Below are 22,231 nucleotides of genomic sequence, written 5' to 3'. Positions count from 1 at the left end.
TGAAGTTTTTAATGTTAGGTACCCGGGGAAAAATGATAGTCGAATAGATATCGGATCGACGTCTTTTGTACGTCTAAAGTCTAAAGCATCTAGAAAACATCGATCCAATGTCCATTGCTTGCTATTTCTCGCTGAGCTTGAGGTTGTCCATCTAACTCTGACAAAAATGAACCATCTATCCCATTTTTCGGAGAGTTCGCGTAAAGATGCGTATACCGCGTGAAACGTAGTCTCGCTGACGAATTTTGAGATTAAATACGCAAATACGATGTTTTCTCAATCGTTTAAGCCTGGGTCTAATGTCGCGACTCAAAGTAAACCGTATTCGCGAGGTATTTTTCCGACGTGTGAAACATTTTGGAGCTTAATAGAAACATGAAACATTTATTTACTCACGATAACAGTGCTTTCGTGCATCAGAAAGAGACACACCTATTCGTGGACCCACATCCAACTCACAACTGACCGATGAGCGCTGACGCCTAGCGCATATTAACAAAATCATAGCAATTGACCATCCATCCCAGGGCAGGGGTTCCCAGCCGGGGCTACGAAGAAACATTCTTGAGGGTGCGAGGAAAAGTGATTGCAATTAATAATGATTAAGATGAATTCTGAAATAATCCGGCACTTTTACCATCCAATTAAGAAAAATGTTATTAAAATTATATATTCTTTATGTATCTGTACGTGTATACTCGTTACGTATCACGTATGCGAATAAGCTTGGTACCATGGATAATAATTTTATAACATTGTATTAAAATGATAGTTAATTCCTATAAAACAATACTATGTGATAATGAATTATTACAAATTAACTTCTTAACCTTAAAACCCTAACTAACCATAACCCTAACTTCCTACCTCAAAACCCTAACAATTGAAACACTTAAAACCCTAATCTTTACCATAAAACATGCGAATAATTTTCTTTTGTAGGGAGTGCGAAGGTTCATCGGTAAATGTTCAGGGGTGCGAAGTACAAAAAATGATAGTTAATTCCTATAAAACAATCCCATGTGATAATGAATTATTATAAATTAGCTTCTTAACCTTGAAACCCTAACAACTAATCTTTACCAATAAAACATGCGAATCATTTTTCTCTTTTAGGAGGCGCGAAGGTTCATCGGTAAATGTTTAGGGGTGCGAAATACAAGATAGGGTTGGGAAACCCTGATCTATCCCCTATGCTCATCTATTTCGTAGGGCTTACCCTACGAAAGCGAAATGCCCAAGTCGACCGAGCGTACGCGGATCACTCCGGCATCCTTGAAGTGATAACTCGACCGTCGCTCGCACACGATGCTTGACGAGTTTGCGTCTCGTTACACAGCGCCGCGCGTACGACCCACGCCTCGCGTTCCTCAGTCTCGCTTCGCGCGTCCAGCGAGCCGCACGTGAGGTGGTCGCGCGCGTTTCTCTCCCGCGAGCGGACACTCGCGTCACCGTATATATATATACACGTACATATAGTGGCATTTTCATTACCAATTTCGACCGAAGGTACGGAACGAACGATCGCTCGGCACGAGACGGGATGGCGATCTCGTTTCGCTGAAAAGTCGCCGCGTCAGAGCGAGGTAAGCGAACGAGATTGATCTTCGAGCGACTTGGCTCGACGCGTTGCGAAATTTCCGCGAGATCTTTGGACGGGGAGACTCTCTCAGTGTCGCATTGTGGTCTTGATTATTCTAACCCGCAATCCACGATTACTCACTTCGAATCGCGCGCGCGCGCGCGCGCGAGCCGCGTCGAAACCGTCGAATGTCCCATCAGCGTCGGGTAGGCAGAGAGTCGCGCGGTCGTGAGTCTTTTTCTTCAGTTTGAACTCGTAAGAAGTGGACATTGCCAAGTGCCTTGAAACTGGAGGATTTTCACTTTGAACGAGTTCACGCCGGAGGAAAGGATTCATAATCGACCTCAGGTCGGTCCATCGAGAGTCTTTGTTGTTTGAAAGCTCTCCGGAATAGAAAGCAACGGAAAGAACGCCGGAAATTCAGCATATATTTATGATGCATAGATTTAAAAGCCGCTACAACGTTTTATAAAATTTTATAAAATACTCGACACATTGACGGCTTTAGCAAACTCGGCCCAAGTTTCATTTCGGGAGAACTCGCAGAACCGAGTTATTAATTTCCACTGTGGCTTCACTCGAACGGCTTTGCTTTGCGAGCGACGCGTCGCGTTCGCGAAATTTTCACGGGATCGGATATAGTAGAAAATACGCCGGCCAGTTTGGATTATTCCAAACAAACTCGACGCGAGTCTAACTTGGCGAGAGCCAACTTGCGGGGCCAAGAGGAGAGCGAGAGATGAACTATTCGCGCAATTCACGCGCCGGCTCTGCCGATTGATTTCATTCGCGAGCAACGACTGCGGAATGAAATAAAAAAGAGAAAAAATGCCCGGTGAAACCCTCCGCGGGAAGATCTACGACTCGTTTCCTTCTCAGCCGCGAATGGCCGAAGAGGCGCTATCCCACGATAGCAGCGCGAAAGAGCGGCCGTCTCGCGTAAATCGCCGCGACCGCGAGCGTTTCCTCCTTCGGTCTCGCGCTCGCGACTGCATCCCTCGCCAATTGCATCGATTTACGAGTGTTTACATCACGATGCGATCGGCCAGCGTCGTAATCGCGCGGCCCCGGCAGTAGTACTATGAATTATGCATCCCCGCTGTGCCCTCGAATTTCTTCTCGGGCCTCCCTTTTCGTCTCGGACCTCGGACGCGGAAACGCGCGTCTCCCGACGTGTCCGTGGTCGTTAATATTAATTTCGACCCCGGCGCACCCACTAAATTGCTACAAATTGCAGTGTAACGAAAGCGACGACACGCCCCGCTGATTAAAGCGCGCGTTACTTCGCTCCTCGGACCTCCTCGTCCCGCGTCCTCCCGTCGCGTCCCGTCGACGAGCTCGTTTCCCGTTTTCTCTCATTATTCTCTCTCGCAGGATCTCTCGCGACGAGAATCACGCTGATGCGAAATATCTCGCGAACGACGATGTACGATGATCGCAAAGGTGCAATCGGGTGTCTTCGCTCTTCGGAAACGACCGGCTGCGCTCACATCCGTTTCGCAGCGCCTCACGTGAGCGACACGTGAGCAATAATATTGAGATAACAGTGAAAATTAATTCGCAGCTCGGATTGCGGAGCGCGCAGTTTTCAGTTCGGTTAATTCCGTCTATATCACGGACAATTCGATCTTTCTCTCCGGTCAGTGAAATGAGACGCCCGCGAGCAAGAATTTACCGCGCGACACTGCAATGCTGCGCTCTGTTTACGCAGGAGTGTCTCGCATTACTCGCCTGCGACTCGAAATGAGCGAAAAAGTATCTCGTGTCAATCGAGATAATCGTGGCACCGCGGCACCGCAAACTTTGTCTACATTATAATTGCCACTGATATTCTATATCAGGTAATCAAGAAAGTTCGTGCTGTCTCCAAGTTTCGTCACTGTCAAACTGCACATGCACACACTATTAATTAAAAGTGCGGTTATGTATGCTGGAATAAAATGCCGGAAAGCTTACGTAATAGAAAACTTACCGGTATATGAACGGGAATTAATTATTTAAAGTTTTCTATTGTATGTATTAAAACATATGTATATTAAAACGGCACGAACTTTCTTGATTATTGAATATTAATTTATATTATATTACCTTGATTTTTAAAGTCGCTCGTGTCGTTGACTTCCCGCGATTGGCTCTTATAAAGTCTGTTTCTTTTTGGTTATCTATTCCATATATAGAGCCTATTTATGAACATATATGTATATATATATATATATACAGAATGTAAGAGAGGATTTTTTGGAAAGAATTGTGAAGATTAATCAGATCAAACTGAGAAGAAAAATTAAATATCATTTTAATAGTAAAAATCGTAATAGTTATTAATAATTGAAAATCTATATCTAGAGGCTTTTTTAATTAATAACTTGAAAATTTACGTACTTGTTTGCAAAATGATAAAGGACTTTTAGTGTTCGGAATATGACGGATATTATGCCTATCGACAGGTTCAAGATTCAAGGTTCAAAGTTCAATACACTCGTATTTATCGCCGCACACAGCAGCCGTCAGATAATTGTAGGTTAGGTCATTCCGAACAAACAGTTCTTCGCTATTTTACGAATAAGTACGCAAATTTTCAAGTTATCAATTACAATTTTTGCAAAATGGTACTTGATTTTTCTTCTCAGCTTGGTCTGATTAATCTTCCGAACTTTTTGTTTCCAAAAGATCCCGGACACCCTGCATATTAGATTGGTGCATTTTAAATATAGATAGTATGTGCATAGTAATTATATTTTGTATTCGTAATGTATTACACTTGCAATCGCATTATACTCTTACATATAATTGTATTTCCTCCGGATGTTCTGCAACTCCTCTACGTCGCAAACGGCCTCCGGATTCCGGAGGCTCCGAGATTTCTCAGGCGAGATGAAACTTCAAACGCGCGTCTCCAACCACGGATTAATTCTCGACCGCCGGCTACGGTAAAGCGCGAGGCGCGCGCGCGGGCGATTTTTCGGGATCAAATCGCATTTCCAGATGTTGCCGCAGAGCCTACCCGGTGCAGCCGGTCGACCGTGTTACAGCCGCGTTCACTTGTAAATTCGCCTTATTACTCCTTTTTTCCACACGGAAGGGGTCTGCTTTTTTTCGTCGTGCCCGCGAAAGGAATGCGGGCGACTCGTGTCTGGAGAACAACTCGATGAACAAAGGGGGGTTCCCCGCTTCTCGAGGACTCCTCCTCGCGCAGGCTCCTTCTTTTCTACCAAGACGCTCAAGTGGGTCAAAGTTCTGGATCTCGTATTAGACACGGCGGCCTGCGGCAATTATTACCTGGGGAAGGCAATGGCCGCGAATGGTAATTAGAATGCGACGCGTGTCATTTCGAGCAGACCGCGCGCGCGCGCGCGCGCGCGAGGACGAACGGACGACACGTGGCGAGCGGACGGATGAATAGATCGAGGAGCTAATAGCTTGCGATGGAATCTTGATTGCTTTCTTCTGTCGATTAATGAAAAGGAGGAATTAATGGGCAGGGGGGAGGGAGGAGGGCGTTCAAGGGAGATGGAGTCATCGTCTGTTTCGCTCCTCGTGAAGAAATATATCCTCACCGCGCGCGCGACTGTATTTTCCTTTTATTTTTTCCAAAAAGACAGTAATCTCCCCGGCGAGTAAACGCAGGAATGGGCCGAGCCACTAATGGCTCGCGATGGAATCTTGATTGCTTTCTTCTCCTCTGCAGACTGATGAAAAGCTCGAGTGTTTTTGATACACGCGGAAAAGAACGCACGTTCGACGGAGGAGTCATCTCGTCTTCTTTTATCCTCGCGAAGAAATATCCTTGCTGCGCGCGACTGGTGTGTTTTCTCTTCTATTATTTTTTCCAAAGGGACATTATTGTATCAAGTATTGTACACAATGGAATCGCAATTGAATCCCGATTGCTTTCTTCCGATTTCTCTCCATTGCTTTCGACTGATGAAAGAGCTCGATCGCCTTGATAAATAAAGAAACAGAACGCACGTCTCAGGGAGAAGCGATTATCTCTTTTGGTACTCGCGAGGCAACCTCCTCAATCCACGCGACTGTTCTCCTTTTATTTCTTCAAAGAGGCGGTGTCCTCGCGATTCCCATGTCCTCCCGACACATCGGGCCACTCGATTGTGCGTCTTATCGCGCGTCGCGAATTTTTCATTCTCGCGCAATCAAGTTGAACGGAAGTGATGTGTAGTAACCCACAAAGGGATAAGCGATCGGACCGTTTTACATTCCGTGGGTGTTTTCTACTCCCCCCTCCCCCTTTCCTCTCTCTCTCTCTCTCTCTCTCTCTCTCTCTCTCTCTCTCTCTCTCTCTCTCTCTCTCTCCTCTCCTTCCCTCTCTTCTCTCTTCTCTCTTCTCGTCTCTTCTCGCCTCGCTCCTTTCTCTCCTCTTGCCGTTGAAAGGCTGCCCCTCTGTCTATTGCTTCTACACATTCTCTTTCTCTCTCTCTTCCTTTCTTCCTGGTCGTCTCTCGGCCGATTCGAGACCAGCATAGCCAGCCGCTGTGTCATCGAGGCCCGATACATCATAAATATAAATTGGCTGAGCGCGCGCGTGTGTGCGCATAAATGAAGCCGCGCGCACGCACATACCTCGCACGCACGCAAGCAAGCAAGCAAGCAAGCAAGCACGAACAGTCGTTCGTGCTTGCTGCCAGCAACGTTAGAGAATGTTAATGCTCCTGCGGCGACGCTCGCCAAAAATGATAAACGAATCGCACCGAGAGGTCTCGCGTTAAAACACTCTGTCGTGGGCAAGGAAAATATAACGGGAGGAGCAGCCAGGAAGTCGCTGCGATTTAGCCTCCGGCGTACACACACACACACACACATACACACACATACGCACGACGGGTGAGGGTTTATTAAGAAATTTTTCCGTAAGATAATTTAAGAGAGTCTCCGTCGAGATCGCCGACGAGAGAAATGCAAGTCGCGTTATTTTACGCGATCACAGAGGAGTGATATTCCTCTCGAGATTTCTCACGTCGAATCTCTCGCTCTTCGTGAACGGCTTGAAGTGTCCGATCGACAGGTCGAGATTCTAATTGCTCGGTCGAAATTCGCAATACTTGGTCGATATTTTGATTACTCGAGATTCAAATTATTTCCGCTTGCGGCCAAATTACGGCCGTCCTTTCCACCTTCCCCTGCGGAGTGCTTAAACTTGAAGTAATATCCTGATTGGTTTCCCAGTCAAAATTTTCTTCTCTTTCTCAACGGCGGTTTGCATCGGCAACAATGTGAATAGCGAAAAAGAAAACTGGTAACAAAAACGTTTCCAGCAAAATCGTCTTCTTCCTGAAAAACAATTTACTAAATGCTGCTTACAAGATTGCAGATAATAACGCGTGTTTTTAGCAATGTTATCAACATATGTGGAGTGACAAAATTTACTGTGAAATGCCAATATCAATGTTATGAGCAAAAAAGACTCTCAAATGTTGATGACCAGTGGAAACGCTTAATAACGCTGTTATCAGCCGTTAAAGATGCTACATCCAATTCTGAAAGATGGCGTCAGAGGGACAGATATCATCCTTCGGGCATGTTCGGCCATGAAGACCCTGTCACCGGGCGGGTAATAAATGGTCAACGGGGAAGTATGGACCAGGGTGATGGGAACTAATCCACTTTAAGGAGAGTATCTGCCGATGCTTATGTGACATCCGTTCTAAGCGACGTCATTGCTATTAAAATTGTCCAGACATATCCGGTTCAATTTTCCATCGACAATATTTGCTGCCAACATTCTTCCATCTAGACACCAAGTGACGGATTACAAAAATAATGTTATTCATAGCGTCGGCGTGAACTAACAACAAAAGTTACCGACATGTCGTCTTTTACACTCGTCTCCCGCAAGACAGAGGTCTGATTGATCTTCCCTCTTTCTCAAAACAGCGAGATATGCTCCTAACCTGTTTTGGTGACTTGACGAAAACGATTGTTTTCAACAACTTTAAGGTCTCGCCTATGATAGATGATTTAAGTTTTAAGAAACTGACCAATTGTAGTCGAATATTCTTCTTAACATTGTCTGTGACCGATCAATTTCTTAAGACTTAAGGCTTGAAGTACCAATTTAAGTTGTAATTTCTAGCCTTAAGTAAACTAAGCAATTCCCAACACGTTAAATAATAAGCACTTTAAACTTTGTAATTGGTCAATTTCTTAAAGCTTAAATCATCTGTTGTAGACAAAGCCTAAGGCCGCACTAGGAAAAAAATTTAGTATTTCCAACAAAACTGTTCAGTTGATGCATTTTTTAATAACAACCAAATATCTTATTTTCTACAACAAAATATTTAGTTGTCTCAACTAAATATATTTTTCTGCTTTGTTCTCTGGACCAAATGATTTTGTTCTTAGACAAAGTTAAGTGTCATATATAAAAATCAAGCATTTTAGTTATTATATCCATAAAAATTACATAATAATATAATAACGAAATATTATTTTACATAAACTAAGATAATGCCCAATGGATACTATTTTGTCTTTCTGTGCACTAAAATTTAGATTTTATATATTAAGAAAAAATTATAATATTTTTAACAAAATTCATATAGTTAAAGCTTTTTGGTTGCTATAACAAAAGTATTACGCTATACGAACAAACCGTAATCAAACAAGATATTTGTTTACAGGAACTAAACAGTTTTGTTGGGCATATTTAAACCAAATTATTTTGTTGTTGCAACAAAATTTTGGCTCACGCAACAATACATTTTTCCTAGTGCGGGTCTACAATAGGTGTGATAAGTGTTTAGCTTTTTGGTCTAAGCTTTACCAATCGCTTCTCATTTCATTTCCTTTATATTGTGATCATATATTGTGAACAGAGATTTGCTTGCACAATTGTTATTAAAACTTGGGCAGATCCGAACTTTTCAAGTTAGGAATTATATAGCTTAAGGCCGATTTCTTTCAGCCAATAAGAAAAGTTATTTAGGCACATGTACACGTTTTCACGCACGTTTCGATCTGGTTTGGCAAAATGTCCGACAACAAAGAACATGTTGCTGACATTGACGACGAAGTTTCAATAACAATTGTACAAGCAAATCCCTGTTTGTATGTAAAAGATAATAAATATTATAAAGATCACAACATAAAAGAAACAAAATGGGAAGCGATTGGTAAAACTTAGACCAAAAAGCTACAAGCTTACCACACCTATTGCAGACCCGGCCTAAACCCTTCGCTCTGCCAAAATAATGGCTGCATTCAGCAGACTCAACAGTTGGACAACATTACTAGATTTTCCATTGAATCTCGCTCCTGATTGGTAAATACTTCTGAGTCTATGAAGAATCTAAAAGAATGCTCCAATCACAGACAATAATCACTAAGCGCTCTCTGATCACTTTGTTCTACTGAACGCGGCCATTGTTAGCGACACCGCCACGTTCAGGCCATCACGCACACAAATGAACGTAAGCAGTAAAGAAACTGACCAATCGCAATAAATTATTCTCGTAAGTTTCAAAATGGCGTCCTTAAATTGCGATTTTGTGATTGGTCGATTTGCTTACTGCTTACGTCTTACCGCTTAAGTTCGTTTGTGTGCGATTGCCTTTATCAGCAATGTTATTGCCGGTGTAAACCGGCCTTTGCCTCCACGGCCGCGTCGATTTGTGTGCGAGGGCCCTAAAGCGGCGAGGAAACGTAGGCGATGGCACCGGCCTTGCCGGCGGCCGCCCTCGGCGATTGGCGCTCGCGAGCGCGCGCAAAAGTACGCGCGCGCGGCGTGAACTAACGCGGGCGGCTTCCTGAGGATCGAGATAAGCTCGTTAACGATGAGCGTCGGTGCTGAAGAAAGAGAGCGGAGAGAAAGAGAGGGAGAGAGAGAGAGAGAGAGAGAGAGAGAGAGAGAGAGAGAGAGAGAACGAGCGAGAGAGTACATGGCAAGTGCTGTGCGCGAAGCCCACGCGGGATCCGCCGATAAACTTGACGAATCATTTTCCCAGCGCGCGTCCGACCCGAACGGCGCATGCGACGCCGCTGGTGATTTAAGTAGCACAGCGTGCACAGGGTGTCTGTTCGCGAGCAACCGCACGGAAAAGATATCCCGATTCTATCCCGCCGCGCGTTTTGTCCCTCGCGCAAAACTTGTCGGGCGACAATTGTCTTCAGCAACTCCAGATCACTCTCTGCAACTGTCGATGGTAAACACCGGTGCGAGCACATAATGTTATCGGCAACGTCATCGGCGCTCTGTGAACCGGCCTTTGCTCTGCACGATCGCGTCAATCAGTGCGCGAGGGCCCGGAAGAAAACGCATTTTAATTGACTCGACTTCCATGCTGGATTCGTTCCCGAAGTTTCATGGAAGCGTTTCCTCAGGCCGCGGAAGCCCCTAAAATCGGCGAGGGATTTTTGCATTTGGAATATTTCACGACAAATCTCGGAGTTGCCTGCGCTCGCTACGCAGGACCGGTCGATCGGCCTGCCAGGAAGAGATCAGGTGGAATCGCCGATAAATCACCGCGGATAAAATCGACGGTAAACGAGATGCCAAGAGGCGAGAGGAGCTAGGAAAAGGAGGAGGAGGAGGAGGAGGAGGAGAGGAGACGAGAAGCGCGAGCGGTCTTTCTCTTTCCCTCTCTCTCTCTTCTTCTCTTCGTAGACTGGATCTGGACAACGAGGGCGAAGGGTAGGAGACGAAAACAAGAGATGCGAGATGCAAGGGAGCACCTGTCCAACAGCTGCCTCGCATATGGCGCGTACGCACGCTCGTGAGATTACGCAAGGGGAGTAGGTGTCTTGTGTTTCCACACACTGTGGAGGCTGTCGAAATAATTAAGACAATGCGCGCCGCGTTCATCTTCCCATTTCTGGTGGATTCCAGTTTTTCTCTCTCTGTCTCTCTCTCTCCCTCTCTCTCTCTCTCTCTCTCTCTCTCTCTCTCTCTCTCTCTCTCTCTCTCTCTGTTCTTCCCCCCTCTCTCTTTCTCTCTTTCCCTTTCGTTTAGAGGTACGACTTTCTCCCTGCCGGTGCGTTAGGCACTGATCGGGCTTAGGGCCGGTTGTTCCAACTTCTCGGTGAGTTAACCGATAGTTAAATCATACGTTTGTCTTCGTTTTTCCTTCAACTCGGACAAAGACAGACATATGATTTAATTGTGAGTTAACTTACCAAGAAGTTGGAACAATCGGCTCTTAAAAATGTTAGGGCCGGTTGTTCCAACTTCTCGGTGAGTTAACCGATAGTTAAATCATACGTTTGTCTTTGTTTTTCCTTCAACTCGGACAAAGACAGACATATGATTTAATTGTGAGTTAACTTACCAAGAAGTTGGAACAATCGGCTCTTAAAAATGTTAGGGCCGGTTGTTCCAACTTCTCGGTGAGTTAACCGATAGTTAAATCATACGTTTGTCTTTGTGTCTCCTTCAACTTGGACAAAGACAGACATATGACTTAACTGTCAGTTAACTTACCAAGAAGTTGGAACAACCGGCCCTTAAAAGTCTTATTCCGCTGAAGTAATCGGCAAGGTAACAGTGAAGATCGATCAGTTACGAACAGTTTAGTCGATGGGCGTAATTAATGATGAATCAGTGCGTGATGAGTCCAAGTAACCGACTGAAAGAATTATCATGGTTACGATTTACTCAAGGTTGATTACAATTATGTTGTTAATTCCGTAATCGTTCGTGGGTCTCAATCGGAATTCCAATCGATCGGGCATCGAATCGCGAAATTTCGCGTGAGAAGCACGAGCGATTCCCTCTTCCCTCCGACTTTTAATGTGCCGCCGAGGGGCGAGTGAAAAATTCCATGTGCGAAATCACAAGCGTTCGTTCACAGCGACCTAGGCTGGCATCTTCTCTTCTGCGAGAGGGATCGTCAAATATTCCCGAGCCGTAGCCTCGAACGCTTGGGTGGTATTAGAACTACTCATTTGGTTCACGCATCTTCGCGGAATGCAATATATACCGGTCCCTCCTTCTTCTTTTCGCCAGCCGTTGCGCGGACGCTCCGACCATTAGTCATCCACCAATGGGTCCTCTGTCCGGTAAATTATGATCAAAAGGTCGTAAGTCGGCGAAGGGAGCGTTAACAACCCCACTTGTAAATCCAAATTCGGCATGCACGCTCGATCTCCCCGTGCCGACGAACAAATCCGCGCGCGCGCGCGCGCGATGACACACTCGTGAATTACTCAGATATTTACTCATTCACCCGCCGAAAGCAAAATTGCCTTTGCCGCAAATAACCAGGGTAAGAAAATAAATAATAGGAGGAAAAAGAACTTTTAAACGTGTCGCAAATAAACCAACGACATCGCGCTCGAGTTATCCGGACACGCGAGCGTCGGCTGCGCTTCCGAATTTGCGCACGAAAAGACAGACATCGATCGGCCCCTCAAAAGGGAAATTATTACGTGTACAAATGAATAATCCAAATTTCTCAGCTAAATTCGAGGTTTATTTTAAAAGGAAGTAAAACAAATTTGTCAGTCAAAGTACTCACCGTTGTTTTCTATAACTTCAAGCCATCTTTCAGGCGGCTGATGAATTCCATGTCGGAAAAATGTTGTGTCTTTGGACACGATAAAGTCGTCAAGCCATTTTCGAATCTCATCCTCTGATCCGAAGTGTGTATCGGACAAGGCATGTTGCATCGACCGGAACGAGTGGTAATCGGTAGGAACGATGTCTGGTGGATACGCCGGTCGTGCTGCAAGACGTCTCAGCCAAGACTCATTATGATGTCTTTTGTCGTAGAAGCAATGTGTGGCCTAGCGTTATCATGTAACAATTTCACAGGACGTTCTCCTTTGCCACTACACGGGCGTTTTCGTTCCAATTCTTGACTCAAACGGATTGATTGATGTTGGTAGCGGTCTGCAGTAATTGTTTTATTCGGTTTTAGTAGCTTATATTAAATCATCAAAACCTTCATATCCCACCAAAAGCAGAGCAGAATCTTCTTCCCAAAATGTTTTGGCTTTGCGACCGATGTTGATGGTCCGCCGGGACTTACCCATGACTTTCTGCGTTTCGGATTGCCACAGAGTATCCACTTCTCATCGCCCGTAACGATTTTTCACAAAGAAAGACTTTCTCCGCTGCTTAGTGAGAAGAAAAAGACACACTGCCACTCGTTGATTTTTGTTGGCTTCAGTGAGTTCATGCGGAACCCATTTTCCTTCTTTCTGAATCTTCCCCATCTCGTGTGGGCGCTTGGAAATAGTTTGTTGCGCTACTCCTAACTGCTCTGCAAGCTCTTTTTGCGTTTGTGCTGAATTGTCAGCGAGCTGTTGCTCCAAATTATTGCTGCCGCACTTCCAAGGGCCTCCAGAACGTTCTTCGTCACTCAGACTGAAATCGTCGCTTTTAAACCGTCTAAACCAAAATACACACATCGCACGATAGAACATTTTCAATCGAGGAAGGAACAAATCGGTTCGCATGCTCTTGCAGCATTTTTTCCTTGTTGGAATTCGTAAAAGATGCAGTTTCGTACATGCACCTTCTATCTGTCGCCATTTTTGACTGCACCGAACTGGATAATTTTTGAGGTTATATCGAGCCTTCCGCCATACTAAGTGTAATTTTTAATAGCTATATATGTCAACACACTACGTAACCGTAAAAGAACGGGAAAATTTGATTATTTGAAACTGAATCTCTTATGCTCAGTTGCACCGACATTATTTTGGTTTTAAGTGAGACTCAAATATATCTCTGTCTTTATTTATTTAGTAAGAAAGAGAAAGATAGACTTATGTTTAAGTCTCACTCAAAACCAAAATAATGTCGGTGCAATTGGAGCCTTAGCCGCTTAAAAAGGTTGGGATTAATCATTTGTACGCCTAACAACAAACGTTCCTAATCAACATCGACCGTCCGCTCGTTTCGCTTCAATTGTTCCAGCGAGAGCGTCATCCCATCCCCGTCTGCCCGCGTGAAAAGAGAGAAGTGAAGAGGCGCTTGTCGTCGTTTGAGTCGCGCGCGTTATGAGGATTAATTCACGAGCGCGATGGCTCGCGCGCCCGCGGAGAAAGGAGGTCCGCAGCGTGATTACGAGAAGGCGTGGCGGCGACGTAACAATGAAGCCGGCAATTAAAACGAAAAAGGGAAAAACGCGGCCCGCATAGACGGGGGGAGGAGGAGGGAGGGGGGGGGGGCGGCGACGCCTGCCCACGCGCCCGCCGCGCGCGCGCGCTTATCTCCGTGCGTTCGGACGCCATAGATCGTCAATTTCAGCATGGCTCATTGATTCTCGATTATGCGCGAGGAACGCGCACGGACCAGCGTGAGACCTTAGCCGAGACAAAGAGCCGAGCGCGGCGGAAAGTCGCTCGAGCGGAAGCGATAAAACGCTCTCGCCGGCTGGCCGGCCGCCCGCTCGTCGATTAATCGCCGTTAATTGAACGCGTCGAATGCCGAGCGCGCGAGACCTCCTGGCCTCCTGGCCTTGTTTGGCCACGCATCCTCCGGAAAGTTCAAGTCCCGAAACGCGGAAATTCTTGCGATTCTCGAAATTCTTTGGCGTCTTCGGCGAATTGCCCTGCTTCCTCAATTTCGATATATTCGTTTGATTTAGGTTCCGTGTCGCTGCCGCGTCCGTTGTGGATTCATTTCCGTTGTTTCATGGTCACTCCTTTAGGAAGAGAAACAACCTGAAGCTCTTTGGAGAAACCTTGAAACTGAGCTTCCAGGTTGCTCCTCCGCCTGGAGAAGTGACAAAACTTTGGAAACAAACAGAACGACAATGATTCAACGTCGACGAGGGTTGAATTAACGTTGACTCAATGGTTCATCATTTCAACGTCAAATCAACGTCGAATCGACGTTATGATTCTGACTGGGAATCCATCACGGCTGCGGATATGAGATCGAGCGGTTCTCTGCATCGCCTCTGAAATAGAGATGTGCGAACTATTCGAATTCGAATCGAATCGAATCGAATCTAATGTAATTCGATTCGATTCGAATCCGAATCTCTATGATTCGAATCCGAATAATTCGGAAATCTCGAATCGCGAAAATTCGAATACGAATCAAATATATTAGCGTTTGTGCGTATCAGTTATAAAACGGGCCATCTGGGCCTGTATATTTGAACCCTTAACTTATTTTCAATTAATTATTAATTAATAATGTTTAATTACCGTAATTAACCTAACTTATAATTAATAACTTAATTATAAATTACTTTAAATATTTAAATATATACTTCACTTTAAGATGATATTACAATATTATCAATATTCCCTTTCATATTAAAATCTTCCATCATTATTTGCACGCTTAATATCCATGTTACATTTTTTAATGGTTCGATTCGATTTGATTCGAATTCGAATGAAAGTTCATGGATTCGATTCGATTCGAATTCGAATTTAAAAAATGAGATTCGATTCGATTCGATTCGACATAAAAATTCTTGATTCGCACATCTCTGCTCTGAAAGTCGATAAAGTTGATACATTTTTGTCGGGACAATGTGAGCGCTCGCGCTTTATCGCTCTTCCTCGTTGTGTCTGTCTTTCGTTGAAGAGAAGCCCGCTTCAGTCCGCTTGGAGAAGGAACGTCTTCTCAGCGCGCTCTCTTCACGATACCGTCAATGTCGTCTTTCAAATTCATTTATGTTCTCGCGGGGGTTTAAGACAGCGCAAATATAAACAGCGATTAGGGGGTGATCCTAAGTAAACACGTCGCTCAAGTGGCCGAAGTGCGCGTGCGCACGCGCGGCAAGAAGCGACGGAAATAAAAGTGACGGCCGCGAGTTCCGAGCGGAGCGCTGCGACGTTCGTCCTCCGCAATCGCGCCAACACTTTCGTTCGCGAAAGAATTCCAACACATTTCGTCCACGGTGGAGTCAGAAGGGTGCGCCGACGCTCACGAACTCGCGCGATTATCCATTACGGAGAATGACAACATGTGAATCATTCGACGTCACAACGGAGAACTCGGAAAAATCGGGGGCCTTTGTTATAATTCCGTCGTCCCATATCAGATAAGAGTACAATGGAAGGCTGTTATTTAGAATTGAGCTTTTAGAAATTCGTCAAGAACAAATACGGACTCGGCGGACTGTCGGCTACGTTTCAAACTGCACCGAGAGAGTGTTGGAACCATATTGAGATTAACCCTTGAACACTGGGATGTTTTTGTTGTCTCTTATTATTAGGACGGGTGAATTTTCACCCATAATTTTAAACCCATTTTTTATTATTTTTTGTTAATGTACATGAATTATATAAATACCCGTTTGGGGACGGGTGTGCGTTCACGACACTCAACAGTTGTGCAACTATTGAGTGAGCGGTCGCCATTTTTCTCATCATAAATATTCGTCGTTACCTTTACTGATCAGTTTACTCCGATCCGACATGGCGCAGTCCATGAAGAAATGAAGAAAATAACAAGGAAAATAGTATAAATCCAAATATATATATATATATATATATACAGGGTGTCCGAGATCTTTTGGAAACGAAATATTGTGGAGACTAATCGGATCAAACTGAAAAGAAAAGTTACGTATCATTTTGCAAAAATCGCAATAGTTATTAAGTTATTAATGACTGCAAACAACCATATCTAGAAGCTCTTTTAATTGATAACTTGAAAATTTGCCTATTTATTTACAAAATAGTAAAGGACCTTTTTGTTCAGAATAATCTAATCTATTATACAATTATATGATGGTTATTGCATCATATGGTCTAGCGATAAATATGTGTATATTGAACCTTGAACTTTGGATCTTGAACCTGTTGCTAGGCACAATAGCCATCGTATAATTATAGATTAGGTCATTCTGAAGAAAAAAGTCCTTTACCATTTTGCAAACAAGTACGCAAATTTTCAAATTATCAATTAAAAGAGTCTCTAAATATGGTCATTTTCAATTATTAATAATTATTGCGATTTTTGCAAAATGATTGTATGAAGTTGATTTGACTTTTCTTCTCAGCTTGATCTGATTAATCTTCACAATTTTTCGTTTCCAAAAGATCCCGGACACCCTGTATAAACATGTTAAGGATGGTGTAGAATACTGTGTGTAGAATACTGTGTAACAGATACATACGAATTATATTTATAAAAATACTTGATAATTACAAGATATATAAGTGTGTCGTAATATTCGGGCCGTAATATTCAATACATTTATCTGTACACTTTTGCTGCGCAACAAAATCGTGCAGAACCGATCAGTTGCGATTCAGTTCAGCGTACATCTCTACTGTTTACTAACCGTTCACTAACCGTTCACTAACCGTTCACTCATCGGATGCTGTTGTGCAACTGTTGAGTTTCGTGAACGCACTCATTTAAGCTGCGTTTAGAAGAACAAAATGATCAGTGAGCGCTTAGTGATTATTGTCTGTGATTGGAGCATTCTTTTAGATTCTTCATAGACCCAGAAGTATTTACCAATCAGGAGCGAGAATCATTAAGCGCTCACTGATCATTTTGTTCTACTGAACGCAGCCATTATAAACCCTAACGGGGACATCGCTGTGTAGTGTGCTGCTATCTAGTGGCAACAGTTAAAAGATATCATCTTGGGTGGACTTTCACCTATCTCAGTGTTTAAGGGTTAAATGTACCCCACATGGACGACAATAGCCGTAGGCAACAATGGCCATTGTAGCCTACAAGGAGATGCCGAAGTGGGTGCCATAGTTAGTCATCCTCTAAACACGCGTAGGGTGACTGCGGTGATTTTCCAACTGACTTTATGCATTTAACAAAGCTCTCCGATGCATGTACAATCTCAAAATACGAGCGAGAAGCCAAGAAGAGCCCGGCGAAGGCTGCTCTTCGCGGAATCATACGAAGGGAAATAATAATTTTTCCCGACTTGAAGATCGTATAATCTCGCGACGAGCAGCTCGAGACGGCTCTTATTGGCTCTTCTTTTATACTCTCTGCCTCTCCGCTTCATTCTTCAAGCGGACTCACAAACACAAACCGAGCAAAGCGCGGCGAGTCTCAGCTGAGCTCGTCGTCGGCTGAAAGCGGTCTATAAATATGAGTCTCCCAGGAATGATCGCGAAAGTTTCTCGTTCTCGGCCAGTCGATCACGAGCGGACGAGAAGCGCCTCATAATGACCGCTCTCGTCGGACCTTCCACGACGCCGAGAGCTCGATGCCGAGAACGGATCGAACGATCTCCCTACGTCCGAGCGACCGAGGGTCGCCGTCCGCTCCCCCTCCCCCTCCCCTTCTCCTGGGTGCCCTTTCACGATTTCCGTGGAATCAGAATAAAAAGTCGGAACTGTTAGCCGCGCTCGTAACCCGAGATGTGTAAGCTACGTTTCGGTCTCTTACGGCCTCGCTCTTAATGGCCGAGCCCGAGGAATAACACCGGAGCGTGCGTTTCTCCGAAATTCATGTGAAAGGCGCTTAGCTTGGCCGCTGCTGCTGATGCTGCTGCTGCTGCTGCTGCGAGTACGACCGAATCCCCGAACCCGCTCTTATTATTAAAGCCGTCGAAAGCGGCGAGTCGGGAGAGCCCAAGAGCTCGCGATAACGTTAATCTCTCGGCAACAGCGAAACTTTATTTATCGCCCGGCGATAGGAATTCGTGTATATACCCGAGCAGAAATCAAATACGGCAATTTTTTATGCCTGATATGGCATGACTAGGCGAGCCATAAGGAGGCACTTCGAGTGGTCCTTATATCCGGTCGGAATGTGGCAGTTGCCTTGCAATATTTTTCGGATTATACCCTGACTGCAGCGATGACGACATTATTTGGATGCCTGATTTGGTCCTGATGGACATTTCATCGGGTTACTCGATTTCAGGCAATTTTATCAGGGCATTTCACTTCTTGCAGTGCGTTTCACGTCTTATTACCTGCCGGATTCGATGAAGTTATCCGGGTCCTGTTTGAAGTTTGGAAGCCGGATGGGGTTTTAATACGGCCGTGCGACGATGTTTCGCTCGCGTAGTCGCGCCGAAGCGAGCAATTGCGCTCGCACCCCCCAGTCAGAGCTACAATGTTGATTCAACATTGATTTGACGATGAGGGTTGAATTAAAGTCCCAGTCAGAACCATAACGTTGATTCAACGTTGACTTGACGTTGAAACGGTCGATGAAATGAATTAATTCAGCCCACATCGACGTCGAATCAATCGTTGTGGTTCTGACTGGGGTTGATTCTACGGTTTATCGTTTACCATTTCAACGTCGAATCAACGTTACGGTTCTTTGTTACGCTACTTTGCGATTGTCGTAAAACCCATGGAATCTGATTGGTGCGTGTTTCTGGACTCGGCCGAATTCAAGAGCGCGCGCTGATTAACTTCGGGAATTTCGTCGACAGTCGCGAAGCAGCAGCTTTTTCCGTCGAACGCAAGTAATGTCTCGCGATCTGTCTTTCAGGCACCGGCACGAGCGATCTGAGAATGGCATAGGGAGCAGGACGAACGATCGATCGGCAGGATGTGTTATGTGATAGTCACCGGACGCAGTCTGTTATGGACGCTCTTGTCTCTGACGGCGTTGATGGCCGTTTTATCGGGCCTCATCACTCCCAGATGGCTCGTCGGACCACCAACGATTAAAGACACGAGTAAGTAAGCGCTCCCTCGGCCCCCCCCCTCTCCGGCTTCATTCAAGTTCTCGTTGCGTACATATCTCGGGTCCTTGTCGCTCCTTAATATCGGACTGCCTCGCGCAAGTATACGGAAGGAGAAAAGGATCAGTTGAATGAACGTGGCAATGAACGAGGCGACGAGTTTCCGTCGAAGGAGACAGCGTTTCTTCTGGTCTTCTGCGGTTGAATTTGCGGCTCCTAAGAATCCGAAATTCCGGCTCCTTCGAGCAAAACGCGTCTGATCTGTTCGCCGTCGCGCTGATTCTGCCAAATCCTTAGTGCAGTTTCTCTCCTATGGTTTTCGATCATCTTCCATCTTCCTCCCTTTCTCACTTCGTCACACGCAACGTGCAGGGTGTAACGTCAACATACAGGTCAGTATGACCTTCTGAGCCTGCTCCTGTTTGGACAATGATGCAGAGGTTGCCGAAAAAGTCACTCGTTGATCTCGTCGATAATGATATTCGCAGTGCTCCCAGTTATGACGAGTGCAACTAATTTTGCACTGGAATCCTTTATGACAGGAGCCAAGCGTCATTGAAAACTCCTTGTTAGAGTGTGTACTCTGAAGACTTTTTGTCTTCAGGAAAAAAGGTGTCTACGAGTCTTCTGATTCACTTACGAAGAACAAACGCTATTTTTTATACAAAAGATGTCAAGATACAAGATTATGTACCAAAAATATGTCGCTTAATATCGCTCGATTAAGTTGCGATCAATAGTTTATTCTCCGTTGAACTTGAAAGAGTGAAACTAAGAAATAAATATTATGAATTTAAGCAGAATAAATAAGAGTAATGGTCAAGGGGATACATAATGCAACATATTCTCTTGCTTCGCATGATTTCTTAATCTCCCTCTTGCATTGGAAAGTTCGGTTAGAATTGGAGATTAGAGAAAATGGCACAGAAATGGCACTTCCATTTCCGATCGATCCATATTCTTGCAGGAGCGATCTATTCGCAAAACGATGGAGGATAATACATAAGACTTCTAAATATTTCTCTGCCATTTCCTCTAATCTCCAATTCTAACCGAACTTTCCAATGCAAGAGGGAAATTAAGAAATTATGCGAGGCAAGAGAATACGTTGCATTATGTATCCCCTTGACCGTTACTCTTATTTATTCTGCTTAAATTCATAATATCTATTTCTTAGTTTCACTGTTTCAAATATCATTTTTTTTTTTTATTTAATGAGGCTCGGCCGCTATCATAAACGATTACGATGCAAAATTAGTCGCAGTCTGGGAGTACTGCAAGTATCATTATCGAGACGAGTGACTTTTTCGGCAACGACTCTGTCTGCATCATCGTCCGAGTGGGAGTGGAGTAATCCGCCATATTGACTTACATGTTGACGTTGTACCCTGCATGTACGTACCTCGCTGGGAAATTTCAGGGAACGGCACGGAACTCTACACACCCACCGTCGGGATCTTCAACCGTTGCACGAGATTGTACGGGAGGTCGCATTGCGCGAACTTCAACGGCGACGGTCTCTCGACGGACTCCAACGTTTTCCCGGGATGCTGGAAGGCTTCCTTATTCTTCTTGTCCTTGGGCCTGGCGGTGATGTCGATTACTGTGATAGCTGCTCTGCTGGGGTGCTGCGTGCAGAGTATCGGCCGCAAGAGCATCTTCAATTTGGCGGGCGTGGCGCAGGCCGTGGCTGGTAATGTTCTTTTACGAGGAGGAAGGAAGATTAGAAGCGCATACGCTTTATCGTTAATGATAGGATTTCGACGAACAGAGCTCGTTAAGGAAATCACGCGAATTGGTCTCGGAAACGCTCGCGATACGCTCTCTGATCGAGCAACCCATACGGCACAAAAGTTGCGGCAACATTGCCGCAACGTCGCAGCGATATTGCTGCAATTTTCTGTGCTGTATGGGAAGAAATGAGATACCAACCTGCTTAGACCACCCTGCAGATACTCCATTCCGTGCGATAAATTATAATAAAAGAGAGAGAGAGAGAGAGAGAGAGAGGAGAATATGCGTGTCAAACATTCTTTTCCACAGGGATACTGTATCTCTTCGGGATGATCCTGTATCCTGCCGGTTGGGGCGCCGAGAGGGTACAGAGGATCTGCGGTCCTGAAGCAGACGCTTTCTATCTCGCCAACTGCAGCCTTGGTATTCAGACAGATACAAGTTTCGATATTGCGAATTAAAAATTACGAGAGGCTTCACTCTTTTGACCGTCAGAATTTTGGGCTGGTAACTTTGCGGTCTACGTGTATCTCTCACGAGGGACAACGATTTTCTGAAAACTAACCTAAAACTAACTAACGTAAAGTCACAAATTAGGAATTATAAACTCGCACGTAAAGCTGAATCGGGCTGCAGGAGGATATAAAAAGCAAGTGTAAAACGTATTCTTTTCAGGCTGGGCCTTTTACAGCGCGAGCATCGGCGTCGTCCTTACCTTCCTCTGCGCAGTTTTCAGCGGGCAGGCGGAGAAGTCGACCGCCAGCGACAAGATTCAGGACAAAATGAACGAAGGAAAGACCCTGATATGCTTAGCCTGAGCACTTCGATCAGATCAGCGAGGGGTTTGATCTCGCCAAGCGACGAGCAACGTCGCTGCGAAGGTGTCGGAAAAAATCGCCGACGAAAAACAGCAAGTGTTCACCGCGCGACGGGATGACTAAAGGATTGTCGTCGAGCAAATTACTCACGATCGGTTACAAAGCGGCCATGATTAATCGCGCACCGAAAACGAATATTCATAATAAAATGTTTGTATGCCTGCAGTGTTCATTGAATCCTATATTTTATACTTTATCGTGTATCTCTTTGTCAACGAAATATATAAGGTGAATCAGCGTCAGCAAATTATTTGTCTTCCATTTGTTTCGATATGAGTGGAGTGGAGTCTATCATCGCAACGCGTATCGCGATATGTACAGGGTGTTAAATTTCAAACGTAGCAAAGTCGAATATCTCAGAAACTAAGGGCGGCAGACAAAAATGTTTCAGACAAAAGTTGTAGAGTTTTGACAAATGCATCAAATGGCGATACTCATTTGACCTTGAGAGTAGTTATGAAGGAGACCTCAAGGTCAACTTTAAAATCTTA

General features: G+C 44.8%; 1 protein-coding gene across 2 annotated transcripts; it reads left to right on the top strand.

The window, feature by feature from the left end:
* The first annotated feature begins 1,383 nt into the window (after window positions 1–1,383).
* On the top strand, window positions 1,384–22,090 carry LOC105180499 (LHFPL tetraspan subfamily member 2a protein). 2 transcript variants are annotated; one of them, XM_011136588.3, is made up of 5 exons: window positions 1,384–1,586; window positions 18,933–19,122; window positions 20,549–20,821; window positions 21,172–21,285; window positions 21,538–22,086. In XM_011136588.3, exons 2-5 carry the CDS (start codon window positions 18,993–18,995, stop codon window positions 21,678–21,680), a joined length of 660 nt encoding a protein of 219 aa, XP_011134890.1. In that variant the 5' UTR covers window positions 1,384–1,586; window positions 18,933–18,992; the 3' UTR covers window positions 21,681–22,086. The 2 variants fall into 2 exon arrangements, with proteins under 2 accessions (XP_011134890.1, XP_025157277.1); XM_025301492.1 differs by lacking the exon at window positions 21,172–21,285 and having other exon boundaries at window positions 21,538–22,090.
* Window positions 22,091–22,231: the final 141 nt, after the last annotated feature.

This window comes from Harpegnathos saltator, unplaced genomic scaffold (genome assembly GCF_003227715.2).
Source record: "Harpegnathos saltator strain DR-91 unplaced genomic scaffold, Hsal_v8.6 scaffold425, whole genome shotgun sequence".
NCBI classification, from domain to species: domain Eukaryota; kingdom Metazoa; phylum Arthropoda; class Insecta; order Hymenoptera; family Formicidae; genus Harpegnathos; species Harpegnathos saltator.
Note: the sequence above shows the minus strand (reverse complement) of the source record. Positions and strands in the feature narration are given on the sequence as shown.

Coding starts and splice junctions, on each gene's coding strand:
- LOC105180499 (XM_011136588.3), top strand. CDS start 18,993: ATGTGTTATGTGATAGTCACCGGACGCAGTCTGTTATGGACGCTCTTG. Junction 19,123..20,548: donor ACCAACGATTAAAGACACGA/GTAAGTAAGCGC, acceptor GGGAAATTTCAG/GGAACGGCACGGAACTCTAC. Junction 20,822..21,171: donor CGTGGCGCAGGCCGTGGCTG/GTAATGTTCTTT, acceptor TCTTTTCCACAG/GGATACTGTATCTCTTCGGG.